This window comes from Paramacrobiotus metropolitanus, unplaced genomic scaffold, assembly GCF_019649055.1.
Source record: "Paramacrobiotus metropolitanus isolate TYO unplaced genomic scaffold, Prichtersi_v1.0 Parri_scaffold0000364, whole genome shotgun sequence".
In the NCBI taxonomy this organism is placed as follows: Eukaryota; Metazoa; Tardigrada; class Eutardigrada; order Parachela; family Macrobiotidae; genus Paramacrobiotus; species Paramacrobiotus metropolitanus.
In genome coordinates, this window is record NW_026570584.1 from 1 (window position 1) to 25429 (window position 25429).

Consider the following 25429-nt stretch of genomic DNA (forward strand, 5'->3'; position numbering starts at 1 on the left):
TATGAGGTAAAATGTATATTATCCTCTAACAAATGACCGCGATGAATAAAATAGAATAAAAATAAGGCCATAGCGCTGCTACAAAATACACAGCAATCACTTCTCTTCTCCTTCATCATCAGATGCTGGTTTGAAGGCATAATCCTCTTCACAATACAAGAACATATTGTCATAATTCGGCACGTCCACCATGAGTACGCCGTTGATGAATCTAGGTCGCATCGGGCGCCCTGCTACAATTTCCTCGCTGCTCGGTTCATCAACTTCCTGTGCTTGCACTTCCAAATTCATTACATTACATTCAATCATTGGCAACGCCGCTTCAGCTGGGGCTAATTCGGGTTCCGGAAGTTGATCACCGTCGTGTGCATCAACTTGTTCTCCCCACAACGCTTCTTCCTGTTATTCTTTTTCTCCCGCCGATACATTACTAGCTGCGTCCGACCAATCGTCCTTGGAGAATGTGACGATTTTATACGGCATATGCTGCTGCTGAGTACGACTGATATGGTCAGCACGGACATCGTTGTTTATTTCATCGTCCCGCAATTCGTCCAGGAAATCGTCGCCAGCCGAAGCCGATGTACTGGGTTTCAGATTGGTTGGAATTCGCTCGAACCCGTAAACATTCATGGACAGATTATTCGGTTCCACACTACTTTCTCTGGCGCGCTTTTTCCGCGGTTTCCTGCACCATTTTCCGTCATAACTTCACTATCCGTGCCTTCTTCAGAGCCATTTCCGCTCTCTTCTTGCTCCTGCTGTTTGTTACTGCCCTCTGGATTCATGGCCTCCGCCTGAATTGCCAGCTGCTGCATTCGCAAACCTTCGAGAATACCCACAATGTCAGGATGGAGATAACAATACTGCCTTTTTAATTCGTAGGCTATTTCCGTAGGCTGTTTAGCAATCAGTTTGTGAAAGTCATAACGCGGTAATAGGACTCCATCGTTAAATAGGAATTTAGATAAATATAACCGTGGATCACGCTTACTGGCAGAGGCTGATCCCACTTCCTGTGCCTCAGAAACGGCAATTTCATCGTCAGAGTCCGCAGTACGAAGACGCGGTGGGGACTGCATACGGTTCGCTCCAAGATTCTGCACTTCGTCTTCCGTACCAGAATCTCCTGAGCTACTCTCTGATTCTTCCACTCCTCGCCCTGGGCGCTGACGAACAAGTAACGGGTTGTTGGTTTTCCTGCCAAAACCAGGGCGCAATGGGCGCTGATATGGTGCTACAACACACCAACAAAACACTGCACTTTACAAGTGTAAGTTCAAAACATATTCATTCAGGACTACTTTCTGCCACTTCCGCTGAGTACTACATTTCGACGATTCAAGCACTACAGAATATTGCCTCATCTTTCTACCTGGACTTGGAATCGACGACGGCGGCGTGGAATCATCCCTGCGCCGCGGCGGACGAGCTCGCTGAATGCCTTGCTGAAACCCACGGGAAGTGCTAGGTTGAAGCTGATTGGCCACATTACGTCGATATCGCAAACTCACAATGGGCACTTCACTGAATGAGGACGCGTCTGAGTCAGGCATTAAGGCTCGCTGTTGCCCTGCATCCCTCGAACTAACTGATAACGCACCCGACGAAGAAGATGAATCTGTTGTGGAAGAATAAGCACTGGACGGCTCTTCTTCAACTTGCTGAGCACGGCGTTCTGCAGCCAACGGAATTCTCACAGGCCGCGGCGGGGTTGGAAAATTCCCGGCTCAGACATGACGGCCAAAACAAACACAACAATGAAAACTGCAAAATAGCAAAAACTGCGCTGCTAGACCCAAACAACTCAGAAGTGATGTGGCGACCCACGCTAAAATTCCGAATTCAAAATTTACACCGGTGTGTACGCTTCAAAATTCAAGTGCAAGAGATGCAACGTACGACGCACACCATTTCCGGTCAAAATATTCATTTACTAATTCCGTATTTCTGCTTCTTTCCGGTGTCGTTTTCGCTGATTTTTCCGCACCAATAAGTTTTATTTTTGTGTTTTATAAAATTTGCTAATCCCGTACCGGAAGTCGGCTTATTTACAATTCTCAGAACGGTTTTGGCGGGGTACGCCACTGGGCGTACAACACCGGAAGTCATCGTGCTGTATGACAGTTTTCCATTGTAATGGCCGCCCTGGCGGCTGTACCGTTTCACAACTCATCAGCTAATAAAAACTGTGAAATTTCAAATTTTGAAAGTAAAAATTCATAAGTTGTTCATGTATTTCCGTTTTAATCATAATTGTATCATTCCGTTCTCCGCACAATTCGTCATTTAATAACACCATTTATCTGGGCAATTTGGGCTTAATCCAAAGGATAGAACAAACAAAATAGACACCAGAAGAGAAAAACAATTGCGCAATCATCTGGCGTAATCGCTACAGCAATCAACCAGATTTAGACAGAAAAATATGCAGAACCTCATGCATAGAACGTCCAATACGACGAAACACAGCAAAGACTACTCATTACCCGTACTGCCGTGATTCGTCTTCTGTCGCTTTGGATAGCGTGGAAAATTGTGCAAGCTAACAATAGAAATGTACTGCACATCAGCCTTTTCCGGTTCCATAACTGCAACAGGAGCGGCCAAGGGAATCTCCTCGGACCACGCTCGCAACCGTTTCCATCTCACCTTCCGGTTCCATAACAATCACTGAGTCTTCCGACTCATTTTTCGAATTTGACTGCTTCCACTCCTGGCAATTATCGCTCGGGGCCGTTTAATTCCCAGATTGTAATTAAGTGGCAACCAGGGGAAGTGTCCGCGCTGGCGGCGTGGATCTTCGCCAGCCCAAGGTCACGGCAGTGGCCCACCATCAAGATACTTCGCCATCTGTCCTTTCGACCAAAACTGCTGGAATTTGATCTGTTTCTTACGAATGGCGCGATATACCATTCGGACTCCTTCGCGCTCACCCACTACTTTCGGTAATTTTCCAGCGGACTGCTTCTCACCGCTTCGCAATGTCTTGAAACGCGGTACGCGATGTTTCCAAAAAATACGAATACGCTTGGTGCGCTGCATGTCCAATATGTCCCAGGCCAATCGTTTAACCTGCTGCTGCGGTGTCTCTACGATACCGTCACGCGGCAGTTACGGACACTGTCGTCCAGAACGCCATAAAGGCACCGGACGCTGATCCAACTCCTCCTCGGAATCCATATTCAAATGCATATGGGCTGAAGTCCCCGCGCGGCGCTGTTTGCCCGCCATAACAACAATTTTATCCATAATATCCACACAACACTATAGTACGCTAATAAAACCCGAGAATTCAACTGTGGTGGTTACAACAACAAAACTGAGCAACGGCAAAGAATGAACACCATAAAAATTTCCGAAATTGGGAATTTAGTTTGAGCTTCACAGGACTTCGCAAGTCAGACTGCACCACATCATTACCTTAACAAAGTGCAGCCAATATGCCGCTGGTTTAGTGTAGTTCAGCTCGTGACGAGTTTTCAACTTCTAGCGCTGACTCACTTGAATTCGACCGAACTCGTCTTCCTTTCGTAAAAATCTTATAGAGAATTAAATTCTCTATCTGATTATACTGTTTTGGAGTAGCGAACTCTTAATTAGGAGTTTTACGGAACATCCCCGACGCATCAACATAATACACATTGTGAGGGTGAACAAACCCTAACCCCTTCTTCGTTACACTACGCCACGATATCACCGGAAGTCCTTTTTTAACGGGGGCCCCCACCCGGGGTATTGACCCAATTCTGTTAAAACTGTGCGGCCCCAAAGAGGAGGACTTTCCCTATCGCCAGGCATACCTCCCAGGTTTCTATCATTACTACACCACCTGCGGCGCTGCACCTAACCACAGTCCTGCAGTGTACCATAATTACATTGTGGCGCCCCTGCCCGGAGGTCCACCAGAATTTTCCCTGCACTTCCGGTAATTTTCGGAAGTGCTTCATTTTGCTACACACATAATTTCACGATTTTAGGAGTATGGCCCGATTGTCCATTCCGTCTGCCTGGACAGGGCCACAGTGCTAACTGAGTGTGGATACTTAATAATACGGCGGAACCGGAAGTCCTAAAAATATTCAAGTTTTCTCGGAGACTTCCTTGTCCGATCGTTCTCTTCTTGTATCAGGTGCACAACAGGATTTCTAGGGGCTATTTAGGCCATCAATGAGCACTATCTTAAACCAACTCCGGCAAGGACGCCGTGCTGAAACGCTGCTGTTGTGTTACCATAATGCACTGTATTTTCGGTGCTCGGAAGTCGCCTGTATACTGTGCTTTGTGTCCATTTATTTTTGGAGGTTGTTTATTGTGATAACAACATTCATTCACGATTTTACGAGTGTATTTAAACATAATAACATGTACAAGCTTGTCCGGTAATTTCTGACGAATCAGTACAGCGATTTACACAAATTTGCGTGTTACGCCAAACTTCACCCTACGGCGCGCCACGCCACACTGTTTAAACACGTAACTTGCATGTGGCTGGCTGGTGGCTTGGTACACGCCATATAATTTAATAAGAATAATAGTAACTGCCTGGCAGAAGGTGGCTAGAAATTGGTCGGTGCAGTAAGCGACAATCTGACTGCGGAGCGCACTTAAGGAATTTGATGAACGTAGTGAAGTGGCCATCGTTAGAAGCGCAAAATTCGCGCTAGCTGTACCTTTACGTAGGAAATTACCGGACAAGCTTGTACACTCGAATTTAAACAATTGTCGTCAGCTGGGATACATTCAGTTTACGAAGCAAAACACACGCATTCACAATTCTTTTTAGTTTATAAGCATTATTAACAATCCAAACATCAATTTGAAACATTAATACCGCCTCTCAGGGCTCACCTTTCACCAGAAAAATTAACAATTTAGAACGAGATTAACAACATTTCACAACACACATCGCAGTGCTACGCTCATACACACTGCCTCTTACCACATGAAAATTCCAAAAAAACAGAAAGCCCATTTCAGATTCATTATTACCAAACTGATATCATCTGCGTCCTGCTTACATCGATGGACGTCCTTCCAGGATGCGAATCTGCTCCTTCATAAAACGAACCAACTCATGCGGTTTGATCAACTGAGCAGAATAAGAGCGCTGACGATTCCACTGGAGGCGGATGCTTGTGATTGTGCGTGGCAACTTAAGGCTACGTTCTCTTTGCTTCTTGGCCTCACTGTTCGCTGCGTCCTGTGCGTTTTTCCACGCCATCAACACTGTAGCTCCTGGGGACATAGCTACTTCCGCTGCCTGTTTGGCTTGGGCCTGAGCGAGCTGCTGACGCTCTTCCTCTTCGGCCTTCTTCCAAGTCCGCTGCGCGTCCTGAAATGGCTTCCAGTCAGAACACGGAATGCCCGGTGGCTTAATTTCCGGCCACAGCGGAGGTCTTTCCGCCACTACAGCAATTTGCAGCTGCTGCAAATTCTGCGCAATACCGTCCACTTGCTGCACATACTGCTGCTTTTGCTTTTGCAGCATCTGCTGATAGTATGCCAAGCCAGGTTCTGAATGGCTTTCCTGCTGCCCGCTCTCCAAGGCTTCGCGTGCCTGTCTCTCCTTAATTCGTCGCATTCCCTCTCTGAACTGCTTCTCCGAGAAGTGCTTGCCGCGAGCGATAATGCGCTCAATTTTCCGGCCGGGCATCTGCACCCTGTCGCTGTTGCTCGGCAATCTTTTCAGCCTGTCGCTGCGCAGCATACTCAGCTGGATGCTGTTCTCGCCACAAGCGCTGTTCCTCCAAAATAACTCGTCGGGGTTTCTCTTTTGGCTCCATAATACTGATAATTTATTTAAATTATAGTTTAAACATCAAAATTAATGGCCCAAAATAACTTAAATATCACATACTTTAAGATTTGTAAAGCTGGAGTTCTGCACGATACTTGCCAATTGCACCGACTGCATGATCATGCGTGTTTGGTTACTGCCCCTTGCAATTTTTCAAACTTCACTGAGTTTCTTCGCACAATGTGGATTCACGCGGTAATTTTACCTTTAAATAAATCAGCCAATGAACTCCGCTCGTTTTGACGAATCAACGCCGCTCGTTTTATATTAGCTTGGCAAATGAACGCCACTCGTTTTCAACCAATCAGCTCCACTTATCTTCGTAGCTAATTAACGCAACGTTAACGTTTTCAAAAACTTCGAAATTTTGCAGTTCAAACTTAACACTTTAAATTTTTAACTTTTAAAACAACAAAATTAACAGTATAGTGCTTTTAACTTTGTAGCACTATATTTCCCAATCGCGGATCATTTACATTTTGCGTGTTGTGCGCGATTTGCAGTCCGCGCAGGCATCTGCATACTGTTTGAGTTCTTGCGCCATTTGCGGCCAATATAGCCTGCAAATCCTATCCAGATAGCATTCTGGAGTAATCCCAGCTGCTTCACCATGGCAACATCTCCTGTGCACAGATTCTACCACCACAGGCCGCCATTTATCTGGGACTAATGCCCACGAATTGTTGTTGCGGATGCCTGCATGTTCACCGAGGTAGGCGACACAGCCATTGTGTATGGTGAAATATGGCGAATAACGCGCCACAAACTCCTCCATACCTTCTTTGATCCTTCCGCACAACACATCCCTCCAGAATTGCGTATCCTGGCACTCTTTTTGCCTGCAGCGCCAGAACGCCCAAGTATTCAAGCAGTTGTCAGAAAACTGGAGCTGCGCGTCCATCCTAGTGCAAGATGGATTTACGCCATCGCTCGCTACTAGTGTTACTGGCTGGGATTCATTCAGCTCGCCATTTCCGGTCTGTGCAGGTAAGTTTTCCACTTTCTGTACCACTGTTTTCTTGTTCTTCCTTTTCTTGTCAGGCTCTACACCATATTTGACAACAGGTTTACTGATTCTACCCGATTTTGTTCTAACAGGCACTGCAGTTAACCGTTCCTCTACTTCCCTGGCTGACGCCAAGTCACCAGCGGAAGTTGCCATATCGTCCGACGGCACGACCGGCGGAGGTGCCAAATCCTCCTCTAGCTTCCTCTGCTTCTTCTTTTCTCCACACACTGCAGTAACTTAGCAGGACGCTCATCACCGAGGATGGCATCCACGTCCCGAAAATGGAACGGTTTAACCTGGAAACGTGAACGACGTCAGTCTTCACGTTTCCCTTCCGGTTGCTTTTAACCACATAGTGCACTGGCCCTGACGGCCTAACAATTTCCCATCCAGCTGTCCATTTAGGACTTAATGAAGTGTTTTTTCCCAACTTCCGGTGAAGAACGTAAACTAACACGTGATCTCCGATGCTATACTTCATATCCGTAGTGTTTGCGTCATAACGAATCTTATCCTTTAATTTGTTCTTAAATTCATCAGCGTACACTGTATCGAGCGCTTCCGCTAAACTGCGTTACATCTGCTGCATATAAACATGTGCTGGCAGCATTAGCTCATTTTCAAGCGGGAGGAAGTTCCCCATCGGTAGTCTCATTTCCGTTCCGAACATTAGAAAGAAGGGAGAGTGCTGTGTGCGCTCTACTACCTTTGAATTAAATGCACTGCATAGCGCGGGAACAAAGCTGTCCCAATCCGACTGATTTTCATTGACATACTTGGCCAATGCCCGTTTAAATTCTCCTACTCTTTTCTCAACCAATCCATTTCCCTGCTGATGACCGGACGCCGTGGGCGCATGTGCCACATCCGCCAATGCAAGAAGCTCTCTGAATATCTCGGACATGAAGTTCGAGCCTCTGTCCGATGTAATATGCATCGGCATCCCAAACATCGTCAGTATTCTTTTGTAAAAGAATAACGCTAACGTCGCTGCATCGTTGCGATCGACTGCTTCCGCCACGACAAATTTTGTACAATAATCAACCGCAATAATAATGTGCTTATTTCCGCTTTCCGTTGTAGGTAAGGCTGGAGCAACATCAATCGCCCAGACTGCCCGCGGCGGCACAGTCGGATTTGTCTGCAAGGGACCTGCGGGCGCCGTAGCCGGGACATTCACTGCCAAACAGGAACTACACGACTTACAATATTCCTTCACGGAATCCATCATCTTCGGCCAACAAAAGTACTTATATATGCGTTTGAAGGTGGCCAATACTCCCAAATGTGCTGCCAAGGGAGAATCGTGGTTTTCTTTTAGAAATCGCAACCTCCAGTGTATCGGAACATACATGCAGTAATACACTTTTCCTTTCAACGTGTATTTGTAGTACACCACTCCCTGGCGTACTACGAATTTGTCAATGTGCCGCTTCTCATTTTCCGACCGTTTCATATCTTTATTTTCGAGGAGCAAACGCCATCGTAAAATGCGTGCATCCATAGACTGCTCATTATGCCAGAAGGCCGCTTTTGAATTTGTTACCAATTTCTGTGTTTTTTGCAGATCAAACTGTTCAACATCCGCTTCGTCCACCGTTCTCAAGTGCATTGACATTGCCTGCATGCATTTCCGTTCTGCCTTGCGGTGGCAATTCAACACTGCATAGCATAATTCCTGCATTGCCGTCTCTCCAATAAACGGAGAAGTCTGCCGATAATCAAAATCCACGTCGGAATCATCCGATTCCGGTTCCGGTTGAGTGCCCGGATTTCTGCTCAAGGCATCCGCGATTATATTTTCACGACCAGGTATGTGTACCGGTGTCGTATTAAACTGCTGTGCATATAAAGCCCCGCGGCCCAGGCGGCCAGCTGCATCTTTCATATTGTGCACGAAAACTAATGCTTGGTGGTCCGTCTGGACTTCAAATTTATTGTCCGAAAGATAATGACGCCACTTCTTTAAGGCACAAATTAACGCATACGCTTCTAACTCTGTCGGAAAGTATATCCGGTTCTGCGTTGCAGTTAACTTCCGGCTGAGATATGCAATCGGACGCCAATTATCTGACACTGTTTTATCTGTATCCTTAGAACATTGCATCAGCACGGCCCCGACGGCCACAGTGCTAGCATCCACCACCACTCTGGATAACGCTTCTGGATCGTACCGAGCGAGTACTGGCGCTGTCATCAACGCAGTTTTCAACTCTTCGACCGCAGCTTCCTGTGCCGGTCCTCATTCAAACACTGCCTTTTTCGGAATCAACTTTTGCAACGGTTCGGCTTTCTCCTGAAAGTTCTTGATGAACTGGCGGTAGTAGCCAACCATACCGAGAAACCTGAGGATATCTTTCTTGTCTTTGATCGGACCTAATTCCTTTACAGCCTGAACTTTCTCTGGGTCCGTTGAGATACCATTTTGGTCAACTGTGTGCCCCAAGAACGTAATTGTGTTAACAAATAACTCCGTTTTTTCAGGATTGATCGTCCAGCCGCACTCCTGCAGCCTAAGGAAGAGCTCCTGCAAATCCCGCATGTGATCTGCCAGTTTCTTACTGAAGACAATTATGTCGTCGATGAAGACGAGCACGTTGCGCCATTTCATGCCTGCGAGCGTCAAATCCATTGCGCGCTGAAACGCAGACGGCGCGTCCTTCATCCCGAACGGAAGTACGCGGTACTGGAAGGTGAATTCTTCACCGACCATTGTAGTTTTAGATCGGTCTTCCGGCCTTATTTTATCTGCCAGAAACCACTCTTCAAATCAATCTTACTGAAGACCGTTGCCTTATCCAAGGCGTTTATTATGTCATCGACTCTGGGCAACGGATACGAGCTGCCAAGTAAGCGCTCATTTCACTTCCGGAAATCTACGGTTAACCGGCGTGAGCCATCTTTCTTTTTTACAATACAGATGGGACTTCCCCATGCCGAGTTTGTTGGCTCAATTATGCCGTCACGAATCATTTCCGCCGTCTTGGCCTGAAGGCATTTCCTGTCTTCGAATGACGTACGATACGGAGGCGTACGAACCGGAGCACTAGTACCAGTATCCACGGAATGCTCATAAATTGTGCAAAATCCGACTGGCCTCGCTTTTGTAGGTAAGACCGCTTTTGCTTTATAGAAAATTTTCCTTAACTCCTCTTTATCGGGGCAAATGTCTCCGATTTTTATTTTGGAGAACGTTTCTTCCGTTTCTTCATCAAATACAGATTCGCCAACCGACTCTGCGATTTGCTGGCTAAGACATTCACAAAACGCTGATTGTACTGGAACACCGTTTGCGTCCCGGCAAACATCACAAAATTCCGCTTGATAATTCTCCTTATACGCCGGAGAATCCATTTCATATACTTCTTCCGCTAATGCAATTTCACCCAGGTTTGTTTCTGTGTTTAGTACTAACGGTTTGTCCGACATATTCATAACGCACACTCGGCAATTGCCATGTTCATTCACTGACACTACGCCATCGAACATTAGTGCATTACAGTTATCTTCCGGAATTTTACCTTCGTAGAAAAAGGGCTTCCGCTGCAGATTATTCGCCTGGAATTCGTGCAATTTGTCATCCGACAAATTCGTCGTATCACAAATTATGCCCTGTGATCGAGGCTGAATTATCATTGGCGATGCCGGAAACATTTCCATTTTACAGAATTCAAGCGGCGGAAATTCCGGCAAAAGGTGAGACGAATCTACCTCCGTGTAATTCTGTGCCGCCTGTCCTTCTTTTTCGTTATACAGGAAATGACTTCCCCGCACAGAATGCGCTACTTTAAGAAGCGTCGGATCATCCCGAATATCCTGCGAAATTTTCTGCTGTACTCTCAGCTGTGACGGCTGCACAGGTACTGATACTTCCGCCTGTGCTTCTGCTTGTGCTTTTACTGCTTTCATACAGGCTTTCTGGAGCCATTTCTTCGCTGAGCCAGCTCTGCGCTTCCTACGTAATACCGGACTGTGACATTCTTCCCAGTCTTCATTTACTACCGACTGGACAGGTGAGGAATTTTTATCCTTTTCCTGCTCAATTTCCCGCATAATTTCCATTTGCTCACTCAGGTTAACGTCTTTCAACACATCTCTGCTGGCTACGACTTGTGCCCGTTTTTTCTCACGCAATTCCTGTATGTGCCGCATTATCTCATGCTGCTCTTCAATACTAACGTCCCGAAAGATATCCGAATCCGTCTGGATGCGCCTCATTACCGTCGGATCTGGAGATCGTGACTGCGGTACGTTCGCAGAAGCCTGTGTACACATTACATTTTGCTTCTCCGCCTGTCTATCCTCGTAGGATACAGGACATGGACCAATGCTGATCGCCGGCATGCCCGCTGCTGGGACGAATGTGCCGTTATCAAATTCTCCCGCTGGTGCCGGATTATCCAGCGAAAATCTCACCCGTGGCTTTTTCGCATCTGCGATGCCTTCCGTATGTTTCGCAATTTGGAACTGACGAGGTAAATTCAACGAATTGCGGCATTTATCGCAATTCTTCTCATACTCGTCGACCTGGATAATTATATCCGACCAGTAAAATACCTTCATTAAATACGGTATAATTTTACATTTGGCCCGTACGACTGCTGATGCACCAATATGTCATGAAAACAGGCAATCGACTTGTTCCTCCACTGATGTGGAACAAAAATTTTGGGACACTGCCCGCTACGATCAGGCACTCGACACAGCAAACCTTCGAAGGTAAACAACCGGTTTACTTCAAATCGCAGAAAGTTTGTGTCTGCTAGTTCCGGTCTCTTTACCAGTTTTAACCACTGCTTGCTGTCTGCACATCTCTGTTGTTCAGCAGGCCCCCACGGCGGTGAACGGAAATCAAGCTCAGACGGGAAACGATCCCTATCTTGCGGCTTTTCTGGCGGCATCATCCACCGACGCAAATCTGGGTCGCGCGACATACGAGCCGGAAACGGTGAGTCATGGACTTCGTCCACATTACGCCGGTCCGTATTCACCGGTACAATATTCAACGTTTTTCCGCCAATGGACATACACTGAATCGTTTTATTATTAGCGTGAGTTACGCCAACAAACATGTACGACGTTTCCGGATACTGCTGCAGTACTTCATCAAGTGTTTGTATTAAATAGGTAGGTTTTTTCACTTCGCCACCCCCCCGAACTTGAGCACTTCCGGTTTTTATTCCAGCTGCCTGCGGCTGCACTGAGACATTTACTGGAGGATTAATCGGTGAAATACCGCCACCCCCACAAACTTGACTAGCACCTGACTGTGCTGACATCGGTACTGAATGCACTTCCGCCTGTACTGTTATTGCAGTACCAGAGTGATCACTCTGCTGGGCACCACCGCCGCCACGAACTTGACTGGGCACGGCGGTCAATCCTGTTTGGGCCGCCGTATTCTGCACATGCGCCTGAGCTACCACCTGATTGGGATACACTCTGGGCGGGCTGTCTGGTTCCCTCAAATCTCGGGCTAATTCTTCGGCACGTTGTAAGTGCAGAATGCACACTTCCGGTTTGGCATTTGCCAAAATTACATGTGCCGATTCATAAGGCAAGAATTTTGTTTCTTTAGCCACAACTATTCTCTCAGTCAACATTAACGCCGGAATCGACGGACCAGGCTTCACCCCACGCGGAAGCAATGGATCGAAATCGTGATCCCGGATGATATCGGACATCCGTTGAGTTACCCTCTTCCAAGAATTTGATGCACCCGGCTTTATCCTGGACAGCCGCCACGTCATTGTATTCATATCCAGAATGAACGGTTTAGTAGCGAAGAAATCCATTCCCAGTACTATGTGATCGCGCTCAAACGTAGTACTCACCAACAGTGAATGTTCCCATGCCATTCCGAATTCATGAATAGTCACTAATACGGCCATTGGCTCAACAGCCTGTCTTCCCTGGTAAGCAGTATGTACTACTCTGCCCTGTACATGATCTGGGCACCGGAAGATATTTAGATTTAATTGCTTCGCCATTTTATGCGACATAACGGAAATACTCGATCCCGTATCGATCATCACTTTTACTTTTGAGTAATTCATGTCCATAATGCAGTACCATGCTTGTGCGTCCAACATAGGTTTATGGCACACAAGATTAGACACCGGGTACTGATCAATATTTACAACTTCCAGAGTATTGCACTGGACTTTGGAGACGTTCAAGCCGGCCGGCAAATCAATATCCATCATATTTACTCGGACACCGTTGCATCGATCCAGAATTTCCCGAGACGGTTCGTATAACCGCGGATACGCCAACGGGTTCTGACAATTTGCTACTGCGTGCACCGCATGACACCGGTAACAAATTTTTGCGCCTGTGTTTGTTTTCCACAAATCCCTGACAATATTTCGCTCATCAAATCCTAACTGGGTTGGAGCACCAGGCGGAGGCGGAGGAAACTGTTCAACTAGGGGCCTTACATTCTGTTGCCCATAATTATTATTATTATTTTGATAAGGCGGGCGATATCCGCCGCCATTATAACCACCACGCTGGTAATTATTACCACGGTAATTTCCTCTGAAATTGCTTCCGTTATTCGGCCGCCAATTATTCTGATTGCCTGCATATTTACTCGCGCCATAATTATTATTATTATTATTAATTGCAGGTTGCTGCTGCCGATAATTCTGATCGGGCTGCTGCACTTGTTGCATCGGAGGAATTTGTGCGACTGGAGCGCCAACATTCACATTCACCGGATACGGCATCTGCTGCTGTGCCTGAATCTGCGACTGGGGCGGAAACGTTTGTGCAAATTGCACAGGGATTAATTCTGGCATTGGCGACTGCTGCTGCGGATACACCGGTACAGATATGTACTGCACTTGCGGTTGTTGTACATTTACCAACGGTTGTACTGGCTGTTGCACCGGAACTGCCGCCTGTACATTTTGCTGCTGCTAATTATTCGACTGGGAATACGGACGATTATATCCGCCCCGTGCATTCGCATAATTCCCACGGCCACCGCGGCCTGCATAATAACTTCCACGCTGCGACTGGCCGCCCCGACCACCGCGATTTTCAACATTTACTGAATTATTTCCCGTACTGCGCTGCTCTGGCGCTGGATTTCTTTGATCTGCTTCATCCTTTTTCCCGTAAAGTTTTTTACTAAGCCGCTCACATTCCTGTAACCGAGTTTCTAACTCCGTAAAATTCTTTGGTTTATTTTCGAAAATTTTCGCATACCACTGTTTTTTGTTGGTTTGCAGGCCTTCCATAATGGCCTCAACCTGTTCCTCGTCGGACGGTTTTAACTCGTCAAACCATGGAATGAAACTGTCGAGGTAGTCTCTTACAGTTTCACCGTACTTAAAGGTACGAGTATTCATCGCTCGCCGGATGTCGCTTTTGGACAATTCTGCATTATAATGCTTTTTGATTTCCGGCTTAAAAGTTTTCCCACGATTCATCCGGATTATCCGTTACGAGTTTTGAGAACCAACGGAACGCTACTGTGCCCAGTGCACCGGATACGCGACTAAAAGTCGTTGCATCACTCCAGCGATTCGCGGTTTTGCACTGATCAACGGACAACAACCACCGGTTAATCCTTTCCGGATGGCTTTCATCAAAATGCTGTAATTTAATCCCGCTTTCCGGTTTATCTGAATTCTGATTTGCCGTTCTGGCCAGAATTTGCGCCATTTGCTTATTAATCATTTGTTGTCCTTGCAGATATTCATCCATCTGCGGATCTCTCGTACCCAGTGATCCAGTCGGACTATTCATACGCCGCTGATCATCGCCTGGATGATTCTCATCCTGCACCGGTGGGTTCACCATGGGCGGCGGAATCTGATTCAACACATAACGTGGGACTTGGCCCGCATGTACTGAATGCTGCTGTAAAATGTCAGCTCGTGAAACTGCCGGATGTGTCTGCTGTTGCAAAATCGGTGTGGCACTTGCTGGCCGCTGCAGTATATCACTCCGGTCTGGTCGGCTTTGGTTCGCCGCCACACCCGCTGATACTTCCGTACTGAAATGCCGATATGGTTGTGAGTCAGAGAACTGCATCTGCAAGTGTTCCTGCCCACCCAATCGCTCTGGATTATGTGGCGCCGCCACTGCCGCTGTGCCAAAAGGTACTTCCGGTTGATATAACCGTGAAATTTCCCGACGGTCCTCTAACTGATTTTTGTATTCTGCTGCTTCCGCCGTTTTATCTTTAGCGTACTTTTGCAGATTGTGGTACAAAATGCGAATTTCATTATTTTCCTTTCGAATTGTATCATTGTCCACCCTCAGTCGGACAATTTCCTGTTGATTTTCAAATGCTAGCGACTGCGCTTCCGCTTTTGCCGCATTCGCATTATCACATGCTAAACAGGCTTGTGCCCTGGCTTCCTTCTGTGCCTTCACTTCCTTCAGTTCATTTTCGGCTTTATCTCTTGCCGTTTTCAAGTTATTACATTCAATTTTCCACTGGGCAATTTCCGCGTTCAATTTTACTTTACTGTCTTTACAGACTGCAGAAACTGCTGTACTTGTGGATTGTTTTCCCATGGAGACCTGGGACTGTGCGACAGCCAACTCTTGTTGTAGTTGCGCTACCATTTCCGCATCTGGATTCACCCTTCTGCGTTCTGCCCGCAATTCCCGCTCCTGCTGATCAACTTTATTGGTGAGATCAGAGTTTTGTTTAACCGTGACGGCGTAGGAATCCTTTAGCTGTTGAAGCTCACCCTTTACCGTCTTCAACTGCTTGGTTAAATCTACATTTTCGTTATGCAGCTTACTAGTGTCTGCTCGGCTTATTTCCGCCGCATAATCAACTTTTAGGGAGCTCAATTCCCGCTGCACTTCTTCGAGTGACTCTTCCAAGGTATGGTTCACACTTTTTAATTGCTGAAATTCAGCATCAAGCTGATCATACTCAGTTTTGATTTGTGTTTCGACGCCGCGATTATTCAGCAAACTCTGGTTGAGATTTCGCACTCTGTCCGCGAATATATCGCGCTCGGCGCACGCCTTATCCCATTTATTACGCATCTCATTGAAGTCCGAATGGAACTTCAATTTCTCTTCACGTTCCTTTTGTAATTGCAGGTCAAACTGCTCGGACTGCCCAAACGTGTCCACTTTAGCCTGGGTAGCTGCGATAAGCCTTTTAAAGCTCCTCACCAATATTGGGAGAGAATCACGAGCTGCTACCGCGGCTTCCAAATCATTTGTTACTGCCGAGAATCTCTCGTTTGTCTTGGCTACTTCGGCCATAAATTCTTCATCTGGAACGAAGTCCTCTTCCGACAACAGCGGATACAAATGCATTTGAGTGGCGTGGAACGAGACCACTCCCGGCCTGACCACCGCATCACCCCTGGATTTTCTCATATTATCCTCTGTATTTGGTGGTGTCCCAATCACCGACCGATAATCTTCCACGTCAGACAACGGAGGAGTATTTCCTCGACTTGTCACGTTTATTGAACTGGGCAACGATGAATCTGACACCGGTTGCTTCGGCTCATTGGCCTGTATTGCCACCGTATTACCATCTTCCACCGGAAATGGATCAGGTAAGACTTCCGCTGCATTCCGCGTCTGTCTTCCTGTTCTTTCAAAAAGTTTCTGCTGCTGTTCACGCAGCATTGCGTTTTTCCTCTCTTCTAATTCTTTCACGAAATCTGCTTCTTTGAGCAAAGCTCACTGTACAGCGGCTTTAAATTCTTCTTCTGTAACAAATCCATTCAGATACGGCTCAGGAATACAGCAATCAGTAGTGTACCAATTATTATAGTACTTTGGCTTTCTGCCATGCGATTGCGGATCCTGTTGGTATTCAACCCAGGCTTTCCCTGCATACGTTGCCTCCGGTACTTCGACCTTCAGCTCCCGATACAACAACTCCCGATGAATTTTTTCTGGGTTGAACTTAAATCGTTTCTGATCATGCGCATCCTACACACCTTTAACATGTGCCAATGCCTTCGCGTCAATCCGTTTTAATGCCATTGTACGGCACCACTATTTTGTGTACAGTTTTATCACTACAGCAACTTCCGTCACTGTAAACAGAAAAATCGCCGACCGACCTTTAAGGTTTCGATCAGAATTAAATGCCCATGCAAATCTCCTTTAAGGTTTGAAATGCAAGGCAAAATTACTACCGTACCGTACAATTGTGTTACTACAGTAGTTTAATCACCCAAAAATACTGCGCGGAAATTTTCCCCATTACGGCACTTTCACCTTTGAGGTTTGAAAGGCCAAAACGTACAGTACAATTTTACCGTACAAATTAAATTATTACTGTCGACCTTTGAGGTTTCGACAGTACTAATTATAAATTATTTCCGCGTTTTAATTTCCAACTTTTATTTCCAGGCCAGTCATCGACTGCCTGGAAATAAAAGTTTTGATTTCTTCAGCCAGCGATCGCTGACTGCTGATTACCAATACAGGCTACCACTCACGGTTGCCTTTTATATTCGCCGCTGAAGATTTTATCTAGCCTTGCCACAGATAATGGCTCGGCTACTGCACCCAGTCAATGTTTACACTCTATCTGCGGCCAGGCTAACTGACACAGCAGATCACTTTTATTCATCGCGGTCGTTGCTTTATGCAGACAACCCGGATACCACTGAACTTTAAACTGCGCTTCTTGCGCCTGCAATGCAAAATTATACGACCTTTAAGGTTTCGTAAATCTGTATACGGTCCGTTTCAATTTCCAATTTAAATTTAATGAAAAATGGGCGAGGAAGCTCTGCCCGGTGAGCAAGCTCACCGAAATTACAGCGAGGAAGCTCGCAATCAAAAGTAATAGCCCTGGGCGAGGAAGCTCTGCCCCCTTCGGCGCACCTTTCGGTTCAACGCCTTTCTACGGACCACTTTTGCGCAATAAACACGCATAAACCACCATCAAAAATCCATCCTTAATTTTCGCTGTACCATCGGGAAAATTACGAACCATCGGTGGGCGCCATGTCGTATTAATAAGCGGGTGTGCTTGATTAACCACTTCCCAGCCACGCTTAGCGGTATGAGCACTCTTCTCTCTCAAACTGGTACGGCGAAAACAACTTGGAGGATCGATGGCGGTATGCGTACGAACTCAGGAACCAGGAATCCCTATCAGGAGCCCTGCGAAACACGAACGAATGCCTTACTTCTCACTTCCGGTCTCGGTGTTTTACGTGGATTAGATAAAGGCGATGGCCTGTGCGGCGCGAGTATACTGCGGTTCCCTAAAGCTAAGATTAGACTCGAATCCCGAACTTCTAGGTAACCTTTAGAAAATACTGCCCTTTAATCCAATACACATCGTAATCCTCGACACATGGAAGTCAGAAAAGTAAGAATGTCAGAAATCAAGAGACTAATTCCTGACCCGTATCGATATTAGACATCACTCGAGCTTATATAGACTTCAGGTAGTACACGGCATACATCGCTAGGGATTTAACGTACAACCAATCACAGGTAGAGAGATGACTAGATAATAACACGATGCTTTGTATTCACAGGTAAAGGCGGACATCATCGTGGCATCCGGGTGGTGTACTCCTCCCCACGTCACCACGACCTTTTTTATGTGCATCACCTTTGACACCTTCCAATCTAGCTACTCGACGACAGTCAAAATTCTCTGCAACTGAAATACCGAACTAAATAAACCCAATTTTGGTTGCCAACCGACTGTCAAAAGAAAACTCCAGAGAGACCGAAGAACAAGGTAATACTAGAAGAAAAATACTGTAACTCTAAGAAAAAAAGATTCTCTCAAATATCAGCGCTAACTACTGCCGCTCTTTCACATCCGGCACACCCCGGCTGCACCCCAGTCCCCGCTTTCTTTCCATGCGCCTTCCACGCCTTCACATCCACATCCCACACTTGCAAATCAATGAACTCCACCGATCGCGGTTTTTGTCCGGCGAAATTAACGATGTGGCGTCCAAAACACGACCGGGCATACTCCGCCGCCTCCCCCTGCGCCAACACCGCTCGTTCACGGACTAGGAAGTCCGCGGCGCGAATCATCTTCTTCGTGTGAACCAGTATCCTCTCACCGCCCAGACATCCAGCGCACAGCGACACGACAAGGTGGGGTGGGTGCCCCGCGATGACTTCCGCCGGCAGCCAGTATTCAGCGTCCCGAACCCACTTGACAAAGACCGGTTCTTTGTGCTTGAACTCCATGTTGGCGACACGAATAACGGGAGGTTGACGGGGTGCGGTGGGGAATGGGAGGGATGGTTTGATCGTGGCGTTCTTATAGCACTATATTTGCGCCAGTTCTTCTTGGGACAGCAAACCCAGCTGAGCAATTCAGAAAGGGAATAAATTATTGAGTCTGAAATAATTTGTTAGAAATATATTACCAATATATTATACACTCATAATGTGTCATCTACTTGTGAACTATGACCATTGTCCTACTAACTGATCTATGAGTGTACGGTGCACCCAGGTCACCAATCCCCTTGTTTATCAGATGTTAAGGGGCAGTAACTTACTAATATCGTGAATGTACCTAGTGCTATATAAGAAACCTGCTTGTGTAACGTTGATGAATAGAACATAACAGAACAACACCAGTGTGTGCGACGCTTCCGGTTTCTGTTCCCGTGACTATAATAATCTCCTAATATAAATTCTTACAGATTATGAGACCTGTTTGTCTCTAAGCAGGAAGTTGTATCTGCCGTGTCTTATTGGTATAGTGGTTTACTACTGTTACTGTTACGGACGCCAAGATGGCAACGTTGAAGGAGATAAAGGTCACGGTACTCAATGGCTTGAACTACGATCGACGGAGAGTCGAAGTGGAGGGCGCCTTAACTGGAGAAGGCGTGTGGAGCATTGTGGATGGAAGCAACAAGATGCAAAGAGATGATCCAGCAGACGAAAAGAAACAGGCCCCGATCCGAAGATGAGAGTCTTCCGTGAAAAGCTGATGTTAACAGAACAGATGATCAAAACTCAGGAAGAAAACCGAAGATATCCTAAAGGACCTTTCGGATCAGCGTATCCGAGTTTCAGTCAGAGAGAGAGAGAGAGAGTAAAAGAGAGAGAGAGAGAATAAAAGAGAGAGATGATCAAGGGACAGGACCACGGCCTTCAGGATCCGCATATCAAGATATGGACATCGAATGCAGCTACTGCGGAATGCAAGGACACACAACCAGAACATGTCCAACTTGCCCGGCTTGCACTAACTGTGGAATCGTGGGACACCGAGTGCAACATTGCCGACGTGAACGCGTGAGAGAATCAATAAAGATATCAAGGATCCGAATCAAGAACCTTTGGAACCAGTGTGCATTTCAGTGGATATGGCGCGCTGGGTGAAGGGGGGTGTTAGAAAATATATTACCAATATATTATACACTCATAAAGTGTCATCTACTTGTGAACTATGACCATTGTCCTACTAACTGATCTATGAGTGTACGGTGCATCCAGGTCACCAATCCCCTTGTTTATCAGATGTTTAGGTGCAGTAACTTACTAATATCGTGAATGTACCTAGTGCTATATAAGAAACCTGCTTGTGTAACGTTGATGAATAGAACATAACAGAACAACACCAGTGTGTGCGACGCTTCCGGTTTCTGTTCCCGTGACTATAATAATCTCCTAATATAAATTCTAACATAGTTTTTATGAATGACAAAGGAAATTAATTCTGTTAAACACAGTAAACTACTCTTTTCAGATTGGATTTATTTTTTATGACAAATTTATTAAACTTAAAACGATTAACCAGTACTGATTTAAACGAATAATTTTTTAACGAATAAACGAATAATATTTTAAACGAATAATTTTTATTTCAATTAATTGATTCAATTCCGAAACAGAACATACTGATCAATTCGAATTTAAATTATTTTATTCTAAATGAACAGGAAAATTAATTCTATTAAATAAACTAATTCCAAATTTATTTTAGTTGATTACGTGCATGCCTCAGATTTAGTAAACTTAAAATAACTAAGCGATTCTAATTTAAACCAATTAATTCAAATTAAAAGCAATCAATTCTGGTTACTGTTAATGAAGTAAATTAACGCGAGGTTCTGACCTCCATGAAGGCGTCACTGAGCAGAGCATCGGTTAGGAGCGGGAAACGTATGAGGCGGAAGGCACTGCCCAGCACCTGGCGCCGGTTGAAGGGGGATGGATCCAGGTTGTTGCGAGCGCAGGCCGCAAACGCCCAACTGCAACATTAACAGTAATGGAGATATCGCATATTACGCAGTACAGTTCCTACTGGTTCACAGAGAATCGAATACTGTACGGGATAAAAATGAGAATATGACCCAACTCCAGAATAGTATAAATGCAGCCAACAATTTCAGAATACTATTATATCGATGCGTTGGCAAGGTACAGCAGCTTTTTTTTATTCATCAGCTTACAGACCTCTCGGCGGCCTTGTAGACGCTGTCTTCATTGGCGGCCAGGGTATTGCGTCGGAGCACCATCATCAGCGTCTCATGCTGCAGCCCTGCAAAGTCCTCCAAGAAAAGCACTTCGCTGTAGGCGTCCACCATCTCCATGCACATTCTGAGAGACTCCGCGTCGCCCCATAGAACGGCCTGCAGAAACAACCAAACAGTCAGGCACCTGTTTACTGAATTCATGAATAATCTTACAGAATCCAATTACAGCAGCACTCCATTAAGGGAAATATTTTACCAGGCTATTGGAAAATGTTCTGGTTAAAAATTATGCTTTTCGTTTTATTTAATACGAGATACAACTTGCGAAAAAAACTAATCAAAAATTCTTATCACAACTGTACAAGTAAGAAGATAAATTGAAAAAACCGCGCTGCAAAAGCGTGCGACTTACGTTATCGAGGAAGAGCAGACAGTTGCTGGCGCGCAGACTGTGACTGACGAACTCGCTGCAGTGTTGCAGCAGCGCTGGCAGCTGGTACTTCATGGCGACGTTCATCGTGGCGAAGACGTTGTGCGGGCTGAGATTGGGCAGTGGATCCTCACGACACTGCACATGGCTGCAATTTGAAAAAACAGGCAAACTGATGATTTCATATTGATTTTAATTTTAATTTAATCAAAAATAAGCAGCAGCATAGCTTATGGTTTGAAGAACCCTTGCAGGAATTAGAAATGGTCGTTACCACCTTCCTGAGCATATGGGAAAAGGCATCCGGTAGAGCATCAGGAACCTGGACCCTGTTGGCAGCAGGTTCGCTGGAATGTCCGTAGAACATGGCCCAAAATACAGGACTCACATTGGCCAACGCAGCCCTGTAAAATAATCAAGGCTCTCTCCAAATGCAATGGTATTATCGCGCGCGCAGGGTACATGGGTAAAACCGCAATATAGGGATATGGCCAGTTTTGCAAAAAATGGGCTGATTATCGACGTATCCTACTCAGAATTTTTTTCTGAGTCGAATGGACCGGGACAACGATGGTTCTGAAGTCACGTGACCGAGCTATGGGCTAATTTGCATATGGGCGCCTTACCATGGTAAAGTTAGCAAATACCATACAAAAACAGACGGTGCATTACTTGTTTTGTTCAAAAGTCTGAGTCGAACAGTATCCATCTCAGGTGAATAATAAATCACGTGACCAAATTTTAAATTTTTTAAAATTTCGTCAATTTTCGGGCCTTTTTTAAACTAGTCATTTTCGTGCCATTTAACCACGGTGACGTACAAATTGGGAAAGACCCACGAAAGCAGGACACGCTGATGACGTCACTCGACTCCGTTTCTCTGAAATGAATCGTCATATGACCTTTGGAGTAAAGGTCATCTGAAGGTCACAAGCAAACATCTATTTTGGCGATTCACATCAAAGATAAAACTTAGGGAGTATAGGAAATGATAAAAAACAACGAATCATAACGATTACAAGAAACATAAGATAACACAAGAATTATAATTAATCATAAATATAACAAGGAAACATAAGAAAGAGGTAACCTAAACTGCGTAACAATTAACGAAACCAAACCCAAATCTGGGGTGTCAGTTATTCATGTATCGTTTAAAGAAAGGAGTAGCGTTGCGTTTAGGTGTTCCTTCTTCTGTCTTTTTACAGAAAGGAGTAGGATTGCTGTTGGGTGTTTACAGTTTATCTGCCCTGCTTAGAGAAAGGAGTAACTGTGTTGTGTGGTGTATGCAATGCAGGGAGTAATATTGTTGTGGGATAACAAGGCAGAAGGGTGTTACTAGTTCTGTCTCGTTTAAAGAAAGGAGTGATATTACTGTGGGGTGTTCCTAGTTCGGTCTTGTTTAAAGAAAGATATAACATTGCTGTGAGTTGTTACCTTTCCTGTCTCGTTCAAAAAAGGAGTAATACTGCTGTGAGGTGCTACTTCTTCTGTTTTGCTGAAAGAAAGGAGTAACATTGGTTTAAGGTTCTACTTGTCTCGTTTAAAGAAAGGAGTCACCCTGCTGTGGGGTGTCACTAGTTCTGTCTCGTTCAAAGAAAGAAGTAACATTGCTATAGGGTGTTATTAGTTCTGTCTCGTTTGAAGAAAGAAGTAACATTGCTGTGGGGTGTTACCACTTCTGTCTCGATTAAAGAAAGGAGTACTACTGCTGTGAGGTGCCACTTCTTCTGTTTTGCTTAAAGAAAGGAGTAACATTGGTTTGAGGTTCTACTTCCTCTATCTCGTTTAAAGAAAGGAGTAACACTCCTGTCGGGTGTCATGAGTTCTGTCTCGTTTAAAGAAAGGAGTAACACTCCTGTCGGGTGTCACTACTTCTGTCTCGTTTAAAGAAAGGAGTAATACTGCTGTGAGGTGCTACTTCTTCTGTTTTGTTGAAAGAAAGGAGTAACATTGGTTTGAGGTTTTACTTCCTCTGTCTCGTTTAAAGAAAGGAGTAACATTGCTGTTGGGTGTTACCACTTCTGTCTCGTTTAAAGAAAGGAGTAACACTGCTGTGGGGTGTCATTAGTTCTGTTTCGTTTAAGGAAAGGACTCAAAGGAGTAACATTGCTGGTAGCTGTGACCAGCCCATATGTCTCTTTTAAAGAAACGAGTCACCTAGCTGTGAATACACAAACTGTTAGAGTAACCCAAAATATCTTGGGCGAAAATAAGTTGGCTGAATAATAACATTACCGCTAAGCATCTTTTATTTAATTTTAACCGTTTTCAGTACTTCAGTCAAGTGACCTTTGAGACCTAGCTTGACCTTTATGAGTGAAAAAAATCTGAGTCGAACGTGTCATTTATGACGTGTATATGACGTCATCAGCAAGAAGGAGTACTTATTAAACTCCTGAAATCCAGAAAATGATTGAATAAATTCATAACTTGGTCACGCGATCTCTGATCGACGTGATTCACATATCATTCGACTCAGAATTTTTTTTATGAACAAAACTAGCTATAAAACATGTGTTTATCACTGGTATTACATAAAAAACTATGACAAAGCACCTATTATACAAACTGACTCATAGCTCAGTCACGTGACTTCGGATCCGCGCTTGTCTCGGCTCATTCGATTCAGAAAAAAATTCTGAGTAAGGAGCATCAACAATCTTGTCATTTGAACCTTTTTTGGCCATATCCCTATCTTGCGGTATTGCCGGTACATGCACAGTGCTGTCGTACTTGGATGCAGAGAAGATTTTCTCTTGGCCATGATCCCGTCCAACAACGAAGTCCACATCGCGGATTGCTAGTTCCTCTTCGTGCAGAATTGGATCCACTGCGCCGCGATCGGGGGGCATCATGGAGTCGCACATGGCTCACTAGACCCGATAGTAGGGAAAACGCAGAATATAAAACTAAAAATCTCAGTGCAAGTCGATATCACTAACGATTTGCAAATTAGAACAGAAAACTGAGCTACTTTAACCTGCAGTCAAACAGCTGATTGTTAAGGAATGCAGTGAGCACTGAGCACGCTTGTTTCAGTCTACCTGAGGCTTTTTGAAACACAACGCCACCTAAGGGTGGGAGTCGCTGACGCGGTTTCCTGCTGCACAAACCCCCGCCGGGGACGGTCATCGTACTTCTGGTTGCTAACTGTATTTCCGGTTGCAACTTGCAAGCAGCAACAAGTGAAAGGGTCAGACAGACCCGATCAATATTAGCTAATCCTCTCAAGAAAGATATCGCGAAATAAAATGTGAAAGCTGAATGCGTCACCGATGGATGACACACAGCAAAAAATACAAATGCGTTGGACCAGTAATAAGCAGTGGATCACCACAGAAAACGCAAGCACTGACAGTTAAATGAATCGTGCTGCGTACTGACAAAACGAACTGTGCAGCAGGGCCGGAGGCGCGTTTTGATCCGCATGATTGGGGTGTCATTAATTAATGCAATAATTTGCAACTTAACTGAAGAAAAGAATGTATCCATTTACTCAATGTAACTTAGCTAATTAATACGCGTTATTAATTAATGTAATTAGCCTTAATTACAGTAACGCAACCTACACAATATTACAAATGTGCATTGATAATTGTAATCACTGATAATAATTACTTTAACTGCTAATCGTAATTACTAAATTTACAATCACTAATAGTCTATTACCAGTAAAAACTTTTAAATCTAAGTGAGGCTAAATTATTAATGCGGATTAATACTTGATCACATTTTATTAGCAATAGCAATTAGAATGCTTC

At 45.1% G+C, this 25429-nt stretch overlaps 2 protein-coding genes across 3 annotated transcripts; both read right to left on the reverse strand.

Annotated features, from left to right (window-relative positions):
* Positions 1–14225: 14225 nt before the first annotated feature.
* LOC129602222 (cingulin-like) lies at positions 14226–16172 on the reverse strand. Its single transcript, XM_055501214.1, has one exon. It carries the CDS (start codon positions 16170–16172, stop codon positions 14226–14228), a length of 1947 nt encoding a protein of 648 aa, XP_055357189.1.
* A 2804-nt stretch (positions 16173–18976) lies between these two features.
* Positions 18977–24980, reverse strand: LOC129602225 (BTB/POZ domain-containing protein 2-like). 2 transcript variants are annotated; one of them, XM_055501216.1, is made up of 7 exons: positions 24713–24980; positions 24402–24541; positions 21943–22069; positions 21648–21813; positions 21216–21391; positions 20875–21010; positions 18977–19106 (listed from the first exon to the last, which is right to left on the reverse strand). In XM_055501216.1, the coding sequence occupies exons 3-7, from the start codon at positions 21978–21980 to the stop codon at positions 19068–19070; spliced, it is 555 nt and encodes a 184-aa protein (XP_055357191.1). In that variant the 5' UTR covers positions 21981–22069; positions 24402–24541; positions 24713–24980; the 3' UTR covers positions 18977–19067. The 2 variants fall into 2 exon arrangements, with proteins under 2 accessions (XP_055357191.1, XP_055357192.1); XM_055501217.1 differs by having other exon boundaries at positions 19015–19140.
* Between the last annotated feature and the right edge of the window lie 449 nt (positions 24981–25429).